At 34.8% G+C, this 22824-nt stretch overlaps 1 protein-coding gene across 1 annotated transcript in view; it reads left to right on the top strand.

Annotated features, from left to right (window-relative positions):
• Positions 1 to 22824, top strand: part of LOC110032871 (lysine-specific demethylase JMJ705-like) — a 70519-nt gene that overhangs the window by 5963 nt on the left and 41732 nt on the right. Inside the window, exons 2-3 of the mRNA XM_020736645.1 lie at positions 3754 to 3832; positions 3934 to 4001. Of these exons, the coding sequence (XP_020592304.1) occupies positions 3754 to 3832; positions 3934 to 4001 (147 nt within the window). The remainder of the gene's footprint in view (positions 1 to 3753; positions 3833 to 3933; positions 4002 to 22824) is intronic.

Raw genomic sequence — 22824 nt, 5'->3', positions numbered from 1 at the left:
GATGCATGACAATGATCTTGACTTTCAAGTGGCATGGCTGCAATGTCTAGTCAAAAATTGTAAAACTATTCACAACAAGGATGATTTCCTGTTCAAAGTAAATTTTTGTTGCATTCATAAGTGTTCCTTTAGAGAAGTCATATTTTTTGAAGGCCATGACGGAGGCCTAGCAGGTTATTTTGGAAGAGAGAAGACTTTAGCTCTTTTACAAGACAAATTTTATTGCTCCTCTATACGTAAAGATGTGGACTGTCATGTGAAGAGGTGTCGTACTTGTCATATAGCCAAGACAATAATGCAAAACTCAAGCTTACACCTTCTGTTGCTCGTTCCTGAGTATTCTTGGATGGTTGATAGCTTGGGATTATGTGGTTGGTTTACTCGCACTCAAAGTCACAAGGACTCTATCATGATTGTGGTAGATAGGCTCTCCAAGATCCCACTTTGTGCCATGCAAGACCTCAAGTTTGATAGGGATGTCGAGTTTTTAAGCTACCTTTGGAAGATATTATGGAGCAGATTTGGAATCGAACTCCAATATAATTTAACTTCCCCTCCACAAACCGGTGGGCAAATAGAAGTTGTTGATAGAAGTCTTGAGAATCTACTTCGTTGCTTTGTGGGTAAGCACCTTGTATAATGGGACCTCATTCTATCATAAGTGGAGTTTTCCTATAACCGATCCCGCAACCAAACCTCTTTTTATAGTTCTTTTGAGCTGGTTTATGGAAGAATTGCTATATCTCTGCTTGTACTTACATTGGGTATTCCAATCAAGGCCACGACCTTAGATACGGAAGCTCGATTACAAGAAATCTAAGAGCTCCATAAATTGGTTCGGGAGAATATCATTAGACAAAATGAAGTTTATTAGCAACAAGCAAACAAAAATAGAAGGGCGAAGGAGATGAAGTTTGGATTCGATTAAAGAAAACATTTTCCTCTGGGGAAACATGAGAAGCTCAAGGTTAAAGCTGATGGAACTTTTCAAATATTTCAGTCTCTTTGATGTGTCCCGTGTTTTCTGTTGTTTTATTTACTTGGATGACAAATATTTAATTATGAAGTGTCTTAGCTTAGGTATAAAAGGCATATCGGATGTTGTGATTGGCAGTTTTTGGAGAGTTTTTTAGTTTCTTTTCTAAAGGATGGCTTGGTATTTATTTCGCCTCCTTGTTGCTGTATCTTGAGGTGGCTCTCACGTGGTGTTTTGCTATTAATATTGCTGAGTTTCTCCTCTCAAAAATCCACTTATTTTCTTGCATTCCTTCCTGTTCTCTGTTTTTCCAAACTGACATACATGTCTTTATCACTTATGCTTTGGCTTTTTTATTTAGTGTTGATACTTCTTGTCATGATGCAATAGCTTCAAGCCTCTAGTTCTTGTATTTGTTACGTAGTAGTTTATGTAGGTCAGGATGCGCTTCTATTTTTATGACAAATGTTTCTTCTGGTAGCATATGGAAATGCTACAATAATTTTGGCAATATGGATATTTTTTATACCTTAAAGAAGTATTAAACTTTCTTTAATGGAATATATTGTTTCTTTGTCAACCATGTTGAGAGATTCTACCCCTCTTATTCTTTATAAAAGAGGTCTTTGTAGACTGGGTGAATATGATGCGATACTGTCAACTATCAACATGGTCTGACCATTTAGTCAATTTTGTTTGGTAGGGCCAGTCTCATTGATTAACTTAAAGACGCTGAACCAGACAATAGAAGAGTTGATTCGTACATGATTCCCCCATTCTATAGTACTGGCAGCAAGGACCATTTAGTCATTTTGGTTTGAAGGGCTGTCTCATAGGCTAACTTCAAGGATCTGAACTAAATAATAAAATAGTTAAACCATACCTATTGTCATGCTTTTCTAGAATCATTGTCATTTATGGATAACTTAAATTTTAAATTATTTTGGAATGTAATTAGGATAAGGTTGCTTTCATTCTTAATTTGGGTTTTAGTTCGTTTAAATCCATGACCTCATATGTGTATTATGGGTAAATTACACCCAAATCCCTTATAGATTAAAGATCATTTCATTTTTGGATATATTTTTTAAACGGTACATTGTGGTTCTTGAGTTTGATCTTGCACTTTAACAGGATGCCTTCATGATTGTTTTATTAAAAATCCTCTGAATTTTAAGCAGCTTCGCGTATAAGATGAACTGGACTATCTAATTGAACTTTTAGCAACAATGGCTCTAGTTGTTCACTAACTCATCCTCTCCAGCAAATAGCTCCAACAGTGCTTATGCATTGTTGTAGGGAACGAAGCTTCACAGTGTTCATGTATGTTTTGACTATACCTTCAAACATATGAAGAAGTATTAAGGACCCTGTTGTATGTTTTTTAAAAGCATGGGTTAAGATGAAACAACTATTTAATCTTAGGTACCCAAATATCAAACATTTGTTCATGGATCATATGTATGTTAACAGGATTTTACTTTTACTACAGATTTCAACTGATGCTAAACACTAGGTGCATCTTTGAACTAATTGTTAAATTGGAGTTGTAGGTGACATGAAAATGCACCAATAACCCAATTGTTAGGTTTTGAAAAATGTGAATTTGAAGTGACTTCTCAACCATAGGCTTTAAATATAATTTATTGAATGGATTACTGGTTTTGAAGTTATGGAGAGCTCAAGAAAAATCTCCTACGGCCATTGCTTTGACTTCCTAATATTGTTATTATTATTTTTTATGAGGATTTAGCTGCTCGATGTCTTCAGATTTTAACATCAATAACTTGAGAAATGCTTTTGTTGGTATCTTTTTGTTTGAATCTGTCTTTTTAATTTTCACTATTCTGTTGCATACCTCTGTTTCACAAACTACATGAACTTGTTTTCTGTGCAAGCATTCTAAGAAAAAAATTACTGCAACGTTTCTGCACTTCAACGTGGCTATACCCCTATTGAGCCATTTTTAGGCTTTAATTATTTCCATGAGGGCAGCTAGTATACTACATTAATTTTTTAAAAAGTGAAGCATTTTGGTAAAATACTATTAACTTGATTACAAAGGGAATGAGAAGTTCATAAGCTCTTTTGATTTAACTGAGACAAAAGTCTATTGATGTTAATTCCGATATTTTGATACATTAGCAGATTGCTGTAGGAAAGAATAGACAACAATATCATCTATGTTTGGGTTTTGGATATGGAATCATGGGTGTTGTGAAACGCAAACTGTGAACTCTTCAATTTTTACATTGATGGCTCAAGTTGAATGCTTGAATCCTTTACGGGTAACTAAATACTGTTAATTATTATTAAGAAAAGCATGTTTATTGATTTAATGATGCGTGAAATTCAGCAGATTGATGTAATACTATTAAAAAAGATTACTTGTTCTAGAAGGGTAATTTTACCTGTTAGTTGGGTGATTTTCTATGGTTTATTTGTAATGAGGGTGAGCCTGTACTGCCATTGTTGGCAAACTAGTATTAGTGGAGTGAAGGGATTTGACTATCAGGAGGCATTTCTCTCTAATCAAAAGTTGAATTGACAATGTTTCTAGGGAGTACTGGAGTAACAACTTTATATGTAATTTCATTTCTTCAAGAAACTTTGGTTTGCATTTTGTTCGTTACTTTGCATCATGGTCAATAATGCTCATTGCAAGAGAATCGCTTAACATTTTTTCTTACTTGTAGTTGTAGCAATTATTCTGGTATATAGTGTTGCATAATGAACTTATTGAGTACTTCTCATGCATACTTTGTAACTTGTGGCAGTAACATTTGCTACCTTAGCAGAGAAGACAACCCTTATGTCTCCTGAAGTGCTTATTGGTTCGGGAATTCCTTGTTGCAGGTGATTTTTAGCATGATGAGAGTATGTCTTTAATTGTACTATTTTGGTCCTGGCTATCAGGCGCGTGATTCAGATAAGTTAGGTAATCTTTTTTTGAATAGGTTGGTGCAGAATGCTGGAGAATTTGTTGTTACTTTTCCAGGATCTTACCACTCAGGTTTCAGCCATGGTATTGCAACTTTGTTCGATAATGTTCTACATTTCTTTTTTTGTTCATTTAGAACTTGCTCTAAAGTTGTATTATTGCTCCATGTGGTAAGTGAGGTTCATTTAAGTTTCCCTTGAAATGTTTTTCACTGCAGATTTTATTTTTCAAGTTCAATTTACTTTTTTTTTATGATCTTGATTGATAGATCTTAGATTCAAGTATTATTGAAGGTTTGGTTCTATTTGGTCATGGACCCTTCTGATGTTTTTTGGCAGAGATATAAAGCTTAATATAAGTGAAGTTCAGATTTTCCATGATCGCTAACGCTTGGATTTTTTTGGCGTTATTTGGTCATGGACCATTCTGATGTTTTTTGGCAGAGATATAGAACTAATATAAGTGAAGTTCAGATTTTCCATGATCGCTAACACCTGGATTTTTTTGGCGTTAATTTAGTTTATCCATTTGTTTTCTTATCGCTTGCCTTGAAATCACCTGAAACTAGGCTGGCTTTACCACATTCTCTTACTCATCATCAGAACAAAATTTTACAATCATAACATTGGTAGGAATAAAGAATTACTTCTGAATGTTAATTCATCTACTGCTGTAATTCCTGATATATTTTAGTTATTCCCCTCTGTACAATCCGTTCAACACAAGTCAAATCAAACTATGCCTCCTGGTTTGAGCTTGTCCCTGCAATAGAACTGCCAACTTAAACAAAGCTGAGTTGCTAGAGCATGTTTTGTTGGATGATCTTGGGTGATTACAATTAACAAGAAATGATGTCAGTGATTGCTACCAATGGTAAAATTAAAGTTGTATTTTATATTCCCTTTAATTTGATAAGCACAAATTTTAACCTTTTATGATTGCCAAATTATGTATTGTGTTTTTTAAACAACTTATCTTAGAATAAATCTAGATTAATTATGTTTTTCTTACATTACAATGATGTTATATTTCATGGATATGCTTACATAGCACAATTTTCATGCAAACTGTAATTATTAATTTGTATTATGCTCTATGTATCTGTATGGACTAGGCACTGCAGGTTAATTATGGAATCTTTCGCAAGCTGTTTATCATGAATGCTGATATATGAAGCTATGTGAAATTGTGAATGCCACATATGCAGAAGACTTGATCATTATGGCCGGAATCTTTATTGACCATGGGTCTGTTAACTTAAAGCTGTGATACTCTATAATCAAAGTAGATCCCACACGCAATTAGCTGCTGTTTAGAGGTAAAGGATGAAACGATGCATAAAAGCACAACCTTGTAATTCTCAAAGATAGAATTAGGTTTTGGAGGCAAGCCTAAAATATCACATAATGTATGTTCTTTTGAGATTAATCACTTGATTCAATTATCTAAAAGCTGGAAGGCTTAGTGGAAAAGAAAGAGTAATATAATATTGATATAAATGGTGACAATTTTACAGGCCCAGTCAACTGTGATCTTACTACACATTATCATCATCTTAAGGATGCTAACCGAGCTAAGCATAGGATGATGGTGTACATCTTCCACTAAAAACTCGTGTGAAGTTCTTTCTTAAAGATGTGTTGGTTTTCTCTATTTATTGAAGAATAGCTATTGAAATAAAGATGAAATATGTTTATAGTGTCAGGAACAAAGAGTTAGACAGACTAGCATACAATTGATAGATATCTGACAAGTTTTGGCAATGGCTGTTTGCAACGGCCAATGCAAAAATCTTATTTTTGGGATAAGATGGATTTTGATACTGTGTGGAGTTACACTGTTAGAGCAACAGAGAACACAAGGAAGGCTTTATGTTTTAATCGAGCATCTCATTCTTTTTTTATGCAATAATTACTTAACAAAAAATTAATTAGTTTATTGTTAGTAACTTATCCAACTTAAAAATAGAGAAGTATTTTCAACCTCCAAGTGAAATTTATTGATGATGACTGATGTAAGCAACACTATTAATTAAATATTCAATTTTTTATAATATAATTCAAAAATTTGGATTTTGTTTTATTAATGTTATTTTATGGCTTATTTATTTTCATAGGATTGATGTTCTACCAAATATGTTGTTGCTTTATTTGCTTGTCATCCTATTGCCCTTTCACTCTATACCATTATTCTTAGGTCTTGATTGTGGCAATGAATGAATATTAAATGAAATAAAAAATTATCCCCGTCAAGTTGCTGACTGTTCTTCCTTCTCACTTCTCTAGTCTTTCCCTCCCTTTATTGTGTCATTCTATGCCTCTCCTTTGCATTGAGTGAATTCGAGCTGGGAGTGATCCCTGTCTTCTAAATTCTAGCCCTCTGAGTGATCTGGAATCTTCCTTATGCCACATACATGCCATGCCACACAAAGTTGTTTTAAAGTAATATGCTTTTCTTTTACTAGTTATATTTCTTGGCTTCATGTTCTCCTTCAAAGTTCATCTACAAAAGTTTTTTGATGGGCTTGGCCTTAATCCGTTTCTAATGTTTGTAGTTTATATGGATTGATTACATATTAACTCATTTTATTAGAGGCTTTACTGCATCATTGCCTCTTTAATAGACATCCTAAAGTTGGACAAAGTCTGGTAGATTCCTACCGTCACTAGAATAATGGAGTCCCTCATATTTAATTTTCAGATTTCACACGAGTTTCATGAGAACTTGGAATGTTTTGAAGCATGGTAGTTTATTAAGTTCTTAAATTCATCTTGTTGTGTACTTTTTGACAGGCTCAGTGATGCTTGGTAAATGTACTCCAATTATGATGTGAATATTTATGCCATAGTGCAAGCTTCGTGGTATCAGCATTATTATCTTCCTAACTATGAGCTTGTCTTGTATTCTTCCACCATGCTTTGCAATGTTTTCTTTCTAAAAAAGAATTGAATGCCCACCATGCAAAATCGGTTGCATTTAAGCAAGAATATTCATTATTCTTAAACATCATTATGGAGTCGAAGATATTGGTGTTAATACAATCAATATTGTCGTCTTCTTGCTTAGCACTATGATTGTGAAGGTGACACCATTTTAGAGCTTCTAGAAGTGTTTAGGAAGTGAATTTTGTAGGTAGGTGGTTGTGGAATAGCAAGGGAATGATCATGTGTGAGGCTGATAGAATTTGGATGGGACTATAAGGCTTTTGGTCGTTGCCTGGACTAAAAACAGTGAAAAAACCATGAAATGCTGGCTTTGATGGGGCACAATTGCCAAGGGCTTAGGGTGTAACAACCAGTAAAAAAAATAAAACTAAGTTATAATATTACTGATCAAAAGGACATAAGAATAAGCACCGGTTTGTTTCGTCTTTAAGAGCCGTAGGTTCCTTTCAAAGAGAGTAGAAATCGGAGGAAGAAAGAAGGGGAGAAATAACAAGAAGAAACGAAGGAAAGGGTAGCATGCGGCTCCCGTGCAACATGGGAAGTGGAAGATGGAATTGAGAAACCATTGTGTGAGGGAGAACCTACCGAGAGGGATTTTGGTGTGGGTGTTTGCGTAAGAAGTTGATGCCACTGTTTGTTGTGGGTTCGCTTAAGATTGACGAAACCAGCATTGTGCGTTAAGGAGTATACACATTGACGAGGAAGCGTGCAAGACTAGTAGGCAACATTGCTTGCGGGAGGAAGGTGGTCAGACGGTTTGGACGCTTGTATATGCATGTTCAAAAGAGTTCACCCCTTAATGGTACAGATAGCGGACACCATTGTACTTGCATGCCTATGATTTCTCTACTACCCCAGATAATTATGATACTTTGTTCACTAACCGCTGTGTCGACGGGATAATATTGGTCAGGGGCATGTAGACTACAACTTACTTCCCTAAACATTTGTAATGTTTACATTACTAGTTGATGTGCCGACGGGAAAATATAGGTCAAGGGCAGGTAAGGGCTTTTCCACCCTAGACAATTGCAATGTGTACATCGCTAACCGCTGTGTCGATGGGAGCCGATGGGGCAATATCGTCCAAGAGTGTGTTATATTGTTTTGACGGTGATCCATAAAGCAGACATATGTGTATGTAAAGAGTATAAAATATGGTAAAGTTAAAGTTAATGTACATATAAATTTAGAGTATTTTCAATGCATTGATTTATTAAAAGATTTCATGTGAAAGATTAACATTGTAAAAGATATCTTATAGAGATATAGAAGACCAACATGCATTTAATTTTTTTTCTTTGGATTACTGTAGTCTAGAAGTGTAATTATTCATGGGCTATCTTTAGATATCTCATTATATTGTTTTAATATTCTTCTGGTTTTAAGATTTTGATTAAGATTAACATAAATCATCAAATGTATATAGAAGATGAGAATAACAATTTAAAATCTACAAATTTTTTATGTATTAATTTTAATTGTTTTATTTAGTGACTCTTTCATGATTTTTTTGAATATTAAATTGTTAGTAATCGAAATAGAATAACAGAAAATTGATTTTTCACCGTCCGATCGTTTGTACCCGTCTTGGTTAATCTGAAGCTCTTGGTCCGATCGTGACGTAAGATTTTTGTGGTAGGTGTCGGGACGGATTTTTTGTGGAGGTGAGATGGTAGGTGTCGGGACGGATTTTTTGTGGAGGTGAGATGGTTAGCTTTTGAATATTTAGCATGAGGGCTAGGAATTGCGGTGGTAATGGTTCGGGTATTGTATTGGTCGAAGATTTAGGTTACATGAATTTTAGACTTACAGGTAGAAAAGATGTTTCCCTAAAGTTTTTGGGTTTGTAGAGCTTTCATACCAAGTAAGACTGTTCTAGGGCTCTTAGAAAGTGTTTAGGAAGTAGATCTAGTGAGGAGGTTGTTGTGGAATAGCGAGAGAATGATAAAATGCAAGGCTGACGACATTTAGAAGGTGATAGGAAGTGTTCAATGGCTGTTCAGGCTGAAAATAATGGAGAGAACCATGAAATTCTGGCTTTGATGAGGCATGATTGTTGAGGGAGATCCACCACTTGTGCTTCAACAACCTATTTTTCTAAATAAGCTATAGACACACCACTTGTAAAATGATAATACACAACACTTCTTAGGGCATATATCAGAGAATATCTCCAATATACTCAAGTTCAAGCAAAGTGTTATCAACCGGGTTTCACATAAATAAATTTATACTAAAAACTGCCTACTTAGAAGAAAAAGGAAAATGAATAAGGGTCTACAAGACCCATGCAGACTGAAATGGTGGAAAATTTCTGCTACAATAGTCTAGCAGGATGAGAACCTGTCCGGCTTGGTCTTGAAATCGAGATTCTGTGATCTACTGTATAATGCGGGAGCTCCTCCGTTAGAAAGTGTATGGATTCAAAAAAAAGGAAACATTATTATATAGTATGCTCTTAATTTTTCTAATTTGTCTTTTTCTAAAAGGTGGTAAAATTTTATTGGCTTTAGATTAGACATTGCACAATGGAGTCCTATTGAAAGGGTCAAATTATCTTCATGCTTGTGATGTCTTTTTTCCTAGGAGTTGCATACACGAAGTTTAGTTGGTCATGTCGTACATATTACAACCATATGTTTGGTAGGGGAAAAACAAGATTGGAATCTACTTGTGGAGGATGTTACTAAAATACTGAGCCAAAGCTGACCTTGCCAAATGGGAAAATCTGTTAAGCAAACAATGGGCTAATGTACTCCGTTACTTGTTCTAATGTGCTATGGCTATTCATCAACATGGATTTTGTATCAGGATTACCCCAGTTTGTTCGTAGATATTGTTCTATATTAGTTATAGTCAACAATTTTTCTGAAGTTGTATATTTTATTCCCTGTTGTAAAATTTTTTATTCTCTTATATGGCCATTTTCTTAAAGATATTATTCTCCTGCATGGTTAAATCTGATAGAGATGTAAGCTTTGTCGTTTTTTTTTTGTAACTTATGGAAATTGTTTGTGACACAACCAAAGCTTTCGGCTGCTTTTCAACTCCATACAAGTGGATGGACAGTTTTGGATAGATATTTGGGAAATCTTATGTGGTTTTATAATTAATAGCTTAGAATATTGTGATTGATTATTACCCATTACTGAATTTGCTTACAATAGCCTTGGGAGCACTACTATTGGAAAATAACTCATTGAAGTTGTGCATGGTTAGAACCTATGAAACCCATAGGATTCATAACTTTACTCGTGATTGCATCATTCGAGTTTGGGTTCTATTTCTTGCCTATATTTCTATATTTCATACCCAAACTTTGGGCTAAAGTGGGTCCATTTTTAGCCATCTATAAATAATGACATGGGAGCATTGAAATCTATGTGCATTCATACTAGACCAGCCATTTTTTTTACAAGTTTGTACATTTTTGTTATTGATGATGTTAGAAATAGAGGTGTTGATGGAAGATCCTCAACAAGGATGATGTCTCTTGAAATGTCATGATCCGATCTGAAGCTTGAAGTTATCAAGACGGGTACAGACTATCGGACAATAGAAATTAAAATTTTCTATATTCATTTTATATAATAACATTTAATTAAAGAAAGAGCCACTTAAGTAAATTAAAATAGTGCAATTAAATTTATTTCATCACTACTTGTTTGCATATTCTATAAATACTTCATTTTTAATCGCTCATCTTGTAAAAAACTTAATTAAACCTGAAATTTAGTGTAAAACAAAAGTGAGCTAACTATAGCTAGTGAATACTCACACTCATAGGCTACACTAACACAATGAAAAAGAAAATTCTTTACTTAGTTAAATTTTTAATAAGTCAATATAAAATATTTGATAGTTTATGAACATCATCACTCATGATTTTTCATAATATTCGAGGTATTTTGTTATATCAATAACATGTTAATATTATTTTATATTTGTGCAATCGTCGCAAGAGTACTGTCTAAAAATTATACTAGTTAAGGTACTTCAATATCAATTTCATTTTATATTTACCTGCACGGGTGTCTTAATATTTCTTACTAGTATCTTAAATAGATGAGCTTCATCATAACCAAGCATGCACATGTAATAATACTATAACAATCATTGTCTAATAATGATAATTTCATCCTTATTTGTATAACAATCAATATATTTATTCATGATTCACTATCTATGATAATTTAAACAATATTGAATATACATTTCATTCTTACTATATGAATAAAAATTCAATAGAACCATAAATCATTGGTTTGCAGTGATATACATATAACTACTAACTCTAACGATAAATGCGTTTGGCTGATAAGAAGCAAATTATTGATATAGCATAAAAACATGAGTACTCACCTTGATGTTCTTCACAACTTATTTCTTAAGCCGTGATGCGCCCCTAGTGTGTGCTGTTTATCTGTGTTTTATGTTAATTTAATTCTCCTATGACAGTGTCAAAAACTTAATTTGACCTGAAGTTACCCAGTAATTTAGCTTTAAAAAATATGGCAAAAAATTTGACCTAATTTATATTAAGTATTTAATGTGCAAAATTTAAATGTTATATAAAATATATAAATTAGTTTACACTCTATTGGTTCTATGCAAGTGCACGTATTGGATCAAGTAATATAGGGCTTAAAAATCCCAGTATCAATCACACGAAAAAGCGAGGTAAGAGGTCCTGAGTCAAATTCTAGTCTACTACTGTTAGTCCTTTGTTTGGAAGATCGATTTAAGTGATTTTTCTAGCAAGTACTACTAAATGTAAGTCTTAAGTTTAAAACAACTAATAATTATTCCTAAATGAAAATATTAATTCTAAAGATAACCCTTTTTGGATGTATTGGTTTGAAAAAATTTGAGATGTTAAAAACTGCAATTCTTTTGTAGTGAATTTGATAACTTAAATGAATGAGATACATTAAATATTGTATGTGTCAAATAAGAGCAATTTTAATTCTCTACTCTCAGTCAAGTGTTCTAGAGAGTCGTTGGCTAGTCTTAGGTTTAGTCTCTAAATCCGTGGTTAGGCTGAGAGGATACTGGCTCTCACTCCAGAGCTCCCACTTATTTCCCCTAAAGACTAAGTCTCGCTTTAGTTCTTAAACACTAAGACCAAATTAGGGATTTTAGTCTGTCACCCTAGAATCTCCTATTCTTCGCCCAATAATATATATATTTTGCTATTTATTTGCACTCAACCCCGATGAACTTCACCATCCATGAAATTTGAATGTGGTTTCATTTTGTTGAGAATGACACCGCGCTCTTGGGTCTTAATGCAATTACAATGAATTTTAACACTACAACGGACCTTTATTGTAATGTAAAAGAAATACAAATAAAAACCATCGCATTTATATTCAAAACTTCTTGTAGCATGCATCTCAATATCCTAAACATGAATCCTACTCATTACAAAAGAAAAGTAAAAGGAAAACAATGACATAATCTTCTCATGCCACTATTTCCTAATAAAAAGAAAGAGTAAGAAAGATACATAACAAAACACAAAGAAAACATAACGGAAAACTTATTTTCATCAAAGTAAATCTACTAGATAAGTGTTTACAAAATCATAAGATAATGAAGAACACAATACTTAGTTTTTTCCCCTTGAAAGAAAGATAAAAATCTCTCCCACAAAGACTCCCGCTAATCCATGTAATGCTAGTACATCTCCTTACAGATTCTCTCAAAATCCCCTCTCCAATCTCTCCAAAAAGGTAGAAATCTACTTTTCCACTCCTATTTTAAGGTCTATAAACATTCTCCACGTTTTTTCACTCACGCACTTTTTTTGACCTAAAATCACTCTATTATAGTGTAGGGATGAATTTCCCAAGATGCCTCAAGCAACCTTCAAAAAATCGTCCAAATTCAATGTATATGGGCAAATAACCGTCCCTGGCACCGTCGACGCAGTTTTTGGGCGTTGCCGGTGCCATTTCTCGTCGTTCTCTAAGCTCTGGCACCGTATGCACCACCCCACATTAGCTCCACCGTTTTGCTCCGTTTGGCTCCGTTTTAGCTCCGTTTTGCCCCATTTCAGTTGTGTTGCGTTCCCAACAGATAGACCTACAAAATATGCATGAAAACAACCTTTCTTTAAAGTATAATTTCATAAAAAATGTGTGAGAAGTGTAAATGAGATTAAATATAGAAAGACATATCGAAATGTGCCAAGTCAGAATTTTCTTTCTTGCTCATTTTTACTCCAAATTGCACCATTTTTGCTTCATTTTCTCCAAAAGTCAATTTCTTGTACTTGAAACCAAAAATATGCTAAACACCTTCCTTTAAAGTGTAATATCATTAAAAAATATTAAAATTGAGCATAAAATATATATATAAAAGTAGGTAATTTTTAAGCGTATCAAGCCGCAACTCCATCAATTGAACACCTATTATATAAAAATATACATATTAATAAAATTTTTTATCATATCGCTAATTATAATAATTAATTATCATTACTTTTTGTTTTCTTATTTCATTATTTTAATTTTGATTATAATCTTTCATCTTTATATTTGATAATTTTATTATGATTAAATTATAAATCACTCAATTTTAAATAAAATGTGTTTTAAATATTATTCTTATTATTATCATTTTAATCTTGATTAAATTTTTTCTTCTAATAATCATGCATGAAAATTGTAGCTACTTTAGTTCATTTAATCAATTTATCAATTTTTTCCCTTCATTATTTAACAATGCTTTCATCTAAATATTTTTAAGCTTATTTCTATGGCTACTAAAATCATTAATCACTTATTTTCTTAACATAATATATCACAATCACTAAAATCATTAATCACTTATTTCTATGGCCACTAAAATTTTCTCACCCCCAGTGTTCCATATGAAAAGACGAAAGGCCAGTGTGAAGATTTTCTTATTGGAATTCAGCAGAAGATGTCAGTTCTCGAAAACTTCAAGAGTCAATAGGAAGATCTGGAAGATGATAAGAATCACCCATTAATCGAACTCTTTCAAATCCTCAACCTTGCTGAGGCCCAACTTGTCATAGATGAGAAACATATGAGATATTTATTTGTTCGGAATTTGGCCCGGAAGAACCTATATGGTGATGTACATGCGACTCAGATTATGTCAAACCAGAACAGATTGATAGGGACGTATGCTCAGAAGTGGGAAAGCTCAGATGCTTTGGTAGATGCTACAGTCACTAGTGAGATCCAGGGGTGGTTGATAAAGACACGGAAGCTTTGACTTATGACGTCGAAGCTTCCCCAACCTCGGGAGACTGTCGCGGGAGCTGTGGAGGACTGAGCGGTCCTCTAAAGGACGGGGGGCTGCCGCTCCTCCCTTTTCCTTCGCTCCCTTTCCCTTCTTTTCTGCTTAGAATATTCCTAATATAAGTCTTTCCAAATCATAATTTCTGGATATTTTTATTCATTTTTCCTAAATCTGAATTTCCATTATAATCTCTTTTCTAAATTGAATTTTCAAATCACAAGTTTTGAATATTTTATTCTTTTTTCCCAAATCTAAATTTTTATTATATTAATTCTTTTCCTAAACTGAATTTTTGATTAATTTTTCTTATTTTAAAAATGGCCTAAATTCAGTCCTAGCCCTTATTATAAATAAGGAGTGTTATACTTGGAGTTAGGGTGTCTTTTGTTGAGTTTGTTTTCAGATTTCTTGTGTGGAATTCTTTTCCCTTTTCTAGGGCTGTAACCGAGGAGGTCGTGGTGCTTCGGCTGTATCCTACTCAGATGTGTTGATGTATCTCCCCTTTTCACTTATTTTAACCCTTCTCCTCTACTTCCCATAACTGCCGACCACTCCATACAGCTTCCCCTTACACTGTCGACCCCCATTCCTGCTGCAGCAACCTGCCGTTCAGCCTTTCCCGTCCCTCCGGACAGCCATCCGTCACCCCTACAGCAGCCCTCGTTGCTGTTCAGCACCTTCCAGCCACCAATCTGTCTTCCATTGGTCACCTACGACACTCCATATTTGCTGTCCTCGCTATTCTGCACCTTCCCCTTGCTGCAATCAGCACTCACTTGTTGCCACCACTCTTGCCAATCATCTCGAACCACCTAGCTGACCTTCACCTCCCTTGGAATACACCTTAGAGGTGTTTGCCTATGTTGTTTATGTTCTGTGCTATTATTTTCTGTTGTGTTGTGTTGTAACCCTCTCTCTATAATAATAAAAGTTTGTTTTCAGTATTTTATTTATTTTCCTACTAGTTTCGGTATCAAAATTATTCTATCGTGATTAGAAGATTGTTTAATTGTAGTTCAATTATGGTCGTCAAAGAGAATTTTTTAGACTACTCAGTTTTGATTTACTTTACTCCTTTGAAATCTTCTAATGTTACCTTCTTTGGTTTGTTCTTCGGAGCTTCTGAAATGCGGTTCTCTAGGTACTGATTTGTTAATTTTTATCGAGGATGACTGATAAAGTGAATGAGGGTTAATCCAGGGAAGAACACCTTTTGCATTGCTGTACTTATCTTGATCACTTGGTTTAACTATGGAAAGTCTCTACTTGTATTTCAAAAGATGAGCATAACCAGTATGTTTTGTGAGGACTACCTGGATGGAAAAAGTTTTTTTTTTAAATATTGACCTAAACAAAGCTTTCATAAATTGCATTAAGAGACGTGGTGGGTAAATGCTTGGGTCATGTTTCTTTGTAGATGGTCCTCAACCTGGACCAATAAAAACCTATTTTAATTGTAACTACATAATTAGTATCATTATAATACTAGGCTTCTGATGATATTCTAATGTTAGGAAGGAGACATGCTTAGTTCTTTAGGGAGAGAACTATGGATGTTGAGAAGAGCAACAAGGTGCTTATGAGCAAGTATTTCTTACGTTTTTTAATGGATAAAGATGTAAGTGTTTGTCATTATCTCAAATTTAGCAAAGTATTTTTATTTATGTGCGCTAAAATTCATTCCAAAACTTTTTTTACTGGCAATTTTCATCATATGTTGGTGCGTACAGCTGATGAGGACTTGTGCAAGTTTATTGTATATTTACCTATGCAATATATCCCACCATGCGTTATAAGGAGGAAGGCAACAAGCTCCTTGTCCGAGGAGAAATTAGGGGAAGTAGCAAAAATGTAGTAAGGTACAAGTCATCATACCCACTTATGAAGGGTTGGTGTAGCTTGTTGTTATTGTAAATGGGTAAGGAGTGATAATATTAGGTCTGAGAATAATCAAATAAGGTCGGGGTAGATTTTGAATGTGCTTTGACCAGCGAAATCTATAGTTTTGTACATATGAAGGGAGGAACATGATTGAAGTGAGGAGACCAATGAAGTGCCTACTATTAACTTAGCCAGTCACTTAGATGAGGTTGAGATTAAGGTGAAGTAAGCTTAGGAGGTGCAAGAGAAGGTGGAGGATATTAAGAGGCCTATCCCTTGCCAATATACATATTGGGCATAAGTCAAGAAGGTAGGGATACCACCTCATCTTTTGTTAGTGAAGAAAGAATTATTTGAAAACCAAATTTGTACATCCATAACCTGGGCTTAAATAGGATATTACAACTTATTACAAATAAACCCCAAGAATTTTTCAATACTCTCTTTTTACCAATAAGAAGGTCCAATTCTCAACCCTCCTCAATATGGGCAAAAAATATCCAATAAACCCATCTTATCACATAACCTAGAAAAATCTAATGAACTAAGCTCTTTAGTGAGGTAGTCAGCTATTTGTTGTCCAGTGGCTACAAGACTTAGCTGTAGGTTATTCAACTTTTCCTTCGCAAAGAATATATCAATCTCCACATGTTTGGTTCTATCAGTTGCACTGGTTTGTTGGCAATACTGATTGTTGACTTATTGTCGCACCACAACTTTATTTGAATTCTTTGGTCCATCTTGAGCTCGACCAATAAGGCTCTCAGCCACATTATCTCGATAACTCCTAAGGTTATGACTCTGTACTTTGCCTCTGCTATTAACCTCGATACTACAAACTGTTTCTTGTACTTCTAAGAGACTCGGTTTCCCCCTACAAACATGCATTATCCTGAGGTGGATCTTCTGTAATCGGCATAATTTGCCAGTCAGTATTACAAAAGCCCCCAATGTCTACATGCTAATTCTTCCTAAAGATCAACCCCTTTCTTGGTGCACTCTTCAAGTAATTTAAAATCTGATACACTGCATTCATATGGTCCTTGAATGATGCATGTAGCGGCTCACCACGCTCACTGCAAAAAAGATATCGGATCGAGTTGACACATAGATCAGACGACTCATCAATCTTTGCTACCTCTCACGATCAATCAGTTCCTCTGTCTTTGCACTCAACTTATCCTTCTGGTCAATTAGAGAGGTTGTAGGTCTACCCCCCTAACATACTTGCTTGAAAAATTTGTACATAATTTCTCTGGGACAAGATCATTGATGTGTAGATAAGTATGCTAATATTTTCTTATGATTTATACATTTTTATGGAAGAGCTTGCATTTTAAAGAAATTTATTTTTATGTTTTTCTTGTAGGTACAACATGTAATAGAGGTGAAGAAACATGGAGGAGACTTGGAGCAAAAGAAGCTTTTTGAGGATTGATGCCTAGGCGCCAGTCCCTCGCTTGGACAACTCGAGAGGTTGGGGCGTAGGCACCAACCACTAGGCGTCTAGGCACTAACCACTGAGCGCCTAGGTGTTGTGATACTGGTGCCTAGGCGGCGGACCCATGGGCGCTTAGGTGCCCTTGCCTAGAGAGACTAGTGCCTAGGTGACAAGAACTGCCTGGAGCAGTTTTGGCAGTTCGGGAAGCCTGTTGTGGGGAGTTGCGTAGGAGGATGTGGAGTGATTTTATGTTATGATATATGAGTCTATATATACTTGTATAAGAGGACTGATGAAGATGGATTCCCTTAGGGGAAGATTGATGAATTTTGAGGGTTAGCTTACTTTAGAATCCTTCTTCTGTCAATGCAGAGTAGAGGGAGAGCCTTCAAGAGCAGCAACCTAGGTTCAGGAGGAGTCTTGGTTAAGCATCTTCATGCCATTGTAAAGGAGAGGAAGATAAGTCTTGTTTATATTTATTATTGTAATTCATTTGTAAACATTTGGATAGTGGATTTCTCTTGTTTCAATGAATTTGTATGGTGTCTTTCTCATGCTTCTTGATTTACTTTTCATTCTGACTAAATAAAATGTTAAAATGTGTTGTGAATTATAATGCCCGGGAGAGCTATTGTAGAATCAATTAGGTTAATCACATTGAACTATGGGGTATAGGTTTATATGCCTTATAGGGAGATGCAAATGCCAGGGAAATATACTTTGACGGATTAATTATGGTATTTAAGGAATTAAAATTATTTTAACCAATCTTCTTCTTGCACTCTTGAGATGATAAGAAAGAGTGGCTCCTATTTGTCACTAGACTTTTCTAATTTATAGTTTACATTTCCAGTTATCCACTTACATAATTACAAGAGAGGGTATCTTAAGGACTTTATATTCATCAATCCAAACCCCGTTAAGTAGGACTAGTTGTGTAAGATTTTAACTTTTCGATTGCTTTCAAAATTTTAAGATTATTTCATAGGACTCTAACACAAACTAAATTCTAGGCTAAGACTAAAACCAACTGGCTGGAATTTTTTCCAAGTCTAATTCTCTCTCCTGGTGGGATCGACATTCCAGACACTAAAATCTGATATTATTGTTATGACAATTGCACTTGCGTGAGCTCCCGGTATGTGGTTGCACCTGGAAGTGGGTATCAAGTATTTAACACCGTTGTCGGCGAACGACGGTGATTTAATTTAGGAAAATTTTAGTTGAACTTTGAGGTGTTAGACTTGGAAAACCTATAGTGTTAATTGCTTGTGTTTAATTGTTCTTACTGTGTTTGAAAAACCAAAAATTTTTTTGTTTGACTGTGTGTGATATTAGGGATCTCTAGTTCGTGTATGCGTAGTTCAGGACCTATGAGACTTGCACCATATGATTCTGAGCTAGAAAGAACTTTTAGGAAAATCAGAAAACAAAAGAGTCTTGAACTTGTAGGACAGGTGACGAACAATCTACAAAAAAACTCATAAATTCAAAAACTAACCTATACATATCCAAATGCACACAGACTTTTAAGAGTCTATGCTAATCTTAAGGCAGATGGAATTCATTTAAGTATTCAAATCCCTACAGTAGAAACTATCACATTCAAACTGAAGACTGCTATCATTCAAATAGTGCAGAACGATCAGTTTGGGGAACCCCGTGTGAGTATCCAAAGTTACACTTTGCAAGTTTCTTAGAACTCTGCGCTACATTTTTTTATAATGGCGTTTCTAACGACGTTAGACTAAGGCTTCCCTTTCTCTTTAAGAGAAATAGCCAAAATGCGTTTAGACTCATTAGCGCTTGGATTAATTAAGACATGGAGTGACTTAGCCCAGAAAATTCAAGCTACTTTTTTTCTCCTTCAAAAACGGCTAAACTTAGGAATGATATAACTTCATTTTGCTAGCTTGAAGGTGAGTCGTTTTATGAAGCTTAGGAACGCCTAAAGGAACTTCTCAGGAAGTTCCCCCATCATGCATTGCCCGATTGATTGTTAATTCAGATTTTTTACAATTAGTTAGTAGGATCTTTTAGGTTTATTATAGATGCCGCCGCTGGTGGGTCGCTTATGTCAAAGCTGTTTGATGAGGCCTATTTTCTGATTGAAGAGATGACAACTAATAACTTTCAATGGTTTTTTGAAAGGGTGAACCCTAGAAAGGTTGTAAGTGTACAGGAAATGGCATGCTTTCAATTTTAACTTCTCAGGTAGCTGCTATAATTAGAATGCTAGACCAGTTTAGGATGGACCAACCTCAAGGATCCCAAGTAATTGAGGAAAATTTTTTTAGACTAGTGGTTGATGCTAACACTATATCTTTTGAGACACTTAATGTGATCAATAATAGGAGGGACAACCAATATTCCAATTATTACAATCCCAGTTGGAAGAATCATCAAAACTGTAGTTGGAATAACAATCAAGGTGTAGGAAACCAACAATGAGGGAATAATCAAGCAAATCCTTTTGGGAATTGGAACAATCAGGGTAGTACTAACCTATGACCTTGTCCTCTTGGTTTTATCTCTAACCAACAATTTAAGGAGAAATTGTTTTGGGAGAAAATTGTTTTGCAAATGGGAAATCAGCTCCAAAACCAAGGTGCAACTATCAGAAATATAGAAAACCAATTGGGACAGATTGCGAACTCACTTAGCAGTCAACCCCAAGAAATTCTTTCAAGTAATATTGAGATTAACCATAAAGAAAAGAATAGTGAGCGCGTAAAGGCTGTCAAGTGGAGGAGTGGAAGAGAGTTGGAGAAAGTGGTTCATAAAAATTTTGAGGTGGAGAAAGAGAATGTGGAAGTTGAAAGATTTATGGAAGACATTTCCAAAGTTTTAGGAAAACCAGTCTCACAGACTAAGAATAAAATAGAAAGACTACGACTACAATTTTCTCAGAGACTTTAGAAATAAAAGCTGGATTAATAATTTGTACGGTTCTTAGAGGTGTTTAAGAAGTTGATAATTAACACCCCTTTTGCGGAAGCTCTGGAGCAAATGCTCATCTATGTGAATTTCATGAAGGATATACTCCACAAGAAGAGGAAGTTTGGAGATTATGAAATGATAGCACTCAGCGAGGGGTGCAGTGCTATCATTCAGAAGAAGCTTTTCTCAAAAGTTTAAGGATCCTGGGAGTTTTACTATTTCATGTGCAATTGAAGAGAAGTTCTATAAAGACTTTATGTGATTTCGGTGTCAGTATTAACCTTATGCCACTATTCATTTTTAAAAGTTCATGATTAGAGGAGATATCTCCTATTGTAACCCTTCAGTTTGTTGATCGCTTGATCACTTATTCGAAGGGGTTATAGAGAATGTTCTAGTAAAAGTGGATAAATTTATCTTCTTTGTTGATTTCATCATGTTAGATATAGAGAAAGATAAAGAGATCCCTATGATACTAGAAAGACCTTTCCTAGCTACTGATCGTACTATGATTGACGTGCAGAATGGAGAGTTATCGATGTGAGTGAACGATCAGGAGGTAACTTTTAATGTGTTAAAATCTGTGAAATTGCCTTTTGATTTTATTGAAGATTCATGCTATAGGATTGTTCTCATAGTTCATTTTGTAAGTCATCAATTTCGAGAGTGTTTTCAAATTAAACCACAAGAGTAGATTTTGATTGAGGATAAAACGATAGGTTTTGAGGATAAATCTGCTCTATTAGTTGAGATAACCCGAGAATTGTTAGGGAGAGATTTGAGATACTTTATACTACTGAAAATTCTAAACCTCTTGTTCATTCCATTGAGGACCCCCCCTCCCCCCTGAACTTGTGTTGAAGGTGTTTCTCAAATATTTAAAGTATGCTTAATTGGGGAAGTCATCAATATTGCTGGTGATGATCTCAGAATTGAGTAGCTCACAAGGGGAAAAATTAATGAGGGTTCTGAGGAGTTTTAATAAAGCTTTTGGAGGGATCGAGCAGACATAAAGGTTATTAGTCCTTCGATATGTATGCATAGGATCCTGATGGAGGAAGATCATAAACTCCGGGCAAATCCTCAAAGTAGATCTAACCCTGTTATGAAAGAAATTGTTAAGAAGACGATTTTGAAATGATATGATGCAGTAATTATCTACCCTATTTCTGATAGTGTCTGGGTTAGTTCTATCTGTTATGTTCCTAAGATAGGGAGAGTGATTATGCTAGTGAACGAGCAAAATGATTTAATTTTCACTAGACATGTCACTGGGTGGCAAATATGTATACATAATAAGAAATTAAATGCAGCCACCAAGAAGGATTAATTTCCTTTACCATTCTTAGATCAGATGTTGGATAGGCTAGCTGATCATCTATATCTCTGCTTTCTGAACGGGTATTCAGGATATCATCAGAGACTTTTGCTTTTAGAAGAATGTTTTTTGTGTTATGTGATGCACCCGCTATGTTTCAAAGGTGCATAATGTCAAATTTTTGTGATCTAATTGAGAAATGAATAGAATTATTTATGGATGATTTTTCAATATTTGACCCATCATTTGGTTTCTGCTTAGATCATTTCACCAAGGTATTGAGACCTTGTGAAGAAACAAATTATGTTATCAATTGAGAGAAGTGTTAATTCATGGTATCCGAAGCAATTGTTTTTTGACAATTTCTGAGAGAGATATGAAGGTGGATCTATCCAAAATTTAGGTTATTAAGAAACTTCTCTCACCCACTTTAGGGAGGGAAGTTAAAAAATTTTTTGGGACAGGCTAGATTTTCTCAGCAATATATTAGAACATTTTTCAAAATCACCAAACATTTAAACCATCTGTTGGAGAAGGATGTTGTATTTAATTTTGATCAGGATTGCCTAGTTGTCTTCATTACTTTAAAAGAGAAGTTTGTTACTGCTTCCATCATTTTTACACCTGGTTTGGGAAACCCATTCGAATTAATATGTGATGCGAGTAACTACGTTATAGGGACAATCTTAGGATAAAGGCATGACAAGATGTTTCGGGCTATATTCTTTGCTAGTAAGACTCTTAATGAAACTCAAATTAATTATACTGCTAATAAAAAGGAGTTGCTAGCTACAGTTTATGTTTTCGACAAATTCAGGCTGTATTTGATTGGTACCAAGTGTATTGTTTATACCGACCATTCTGCCAGTCGATATCTGATGTCGAAGAAGAACACCAAACAAATGTTGATCAGATGAGTCCTTTTACTACAAAAGTTCGATATCGATATAGTAGGATATGAAAGGTAATGAGAATCAAACAGCTAAACATTTATCGTGATTGGATCAGGGAAATTCATGTGCATTTAATGAGGACATAAATGAAAATTTTCTTGATGAGCGACTGCTTGCTGTTATTGAGTGCAAAATTTTGTGGTATGTTGAC

The sequence above is a fragment of the Phalaenopsis equestris genome, unplaced genomic scaffold (assembly GCF_001263595.1).
Source record: "Phalaenopsis equestris unplaced genomic scaffold, ASM126359v1 Scaffold001042, whole genome shotgun sequence".
In the NCBI taxonomy this organism is placed as follows: domain Eukaryota; kingdom Viridiplantae; phylum Streptophyta; class Magnoliopsida; order Asparagales; family Orchidaceae; genus Phalaenopsis; species Phalaenopsis equestris.
The sequence above is the reverse complement of the archived record's forward strand: the minus strand, read 5'-3'. Positions and strand labels throughout refer to the sequence as shown.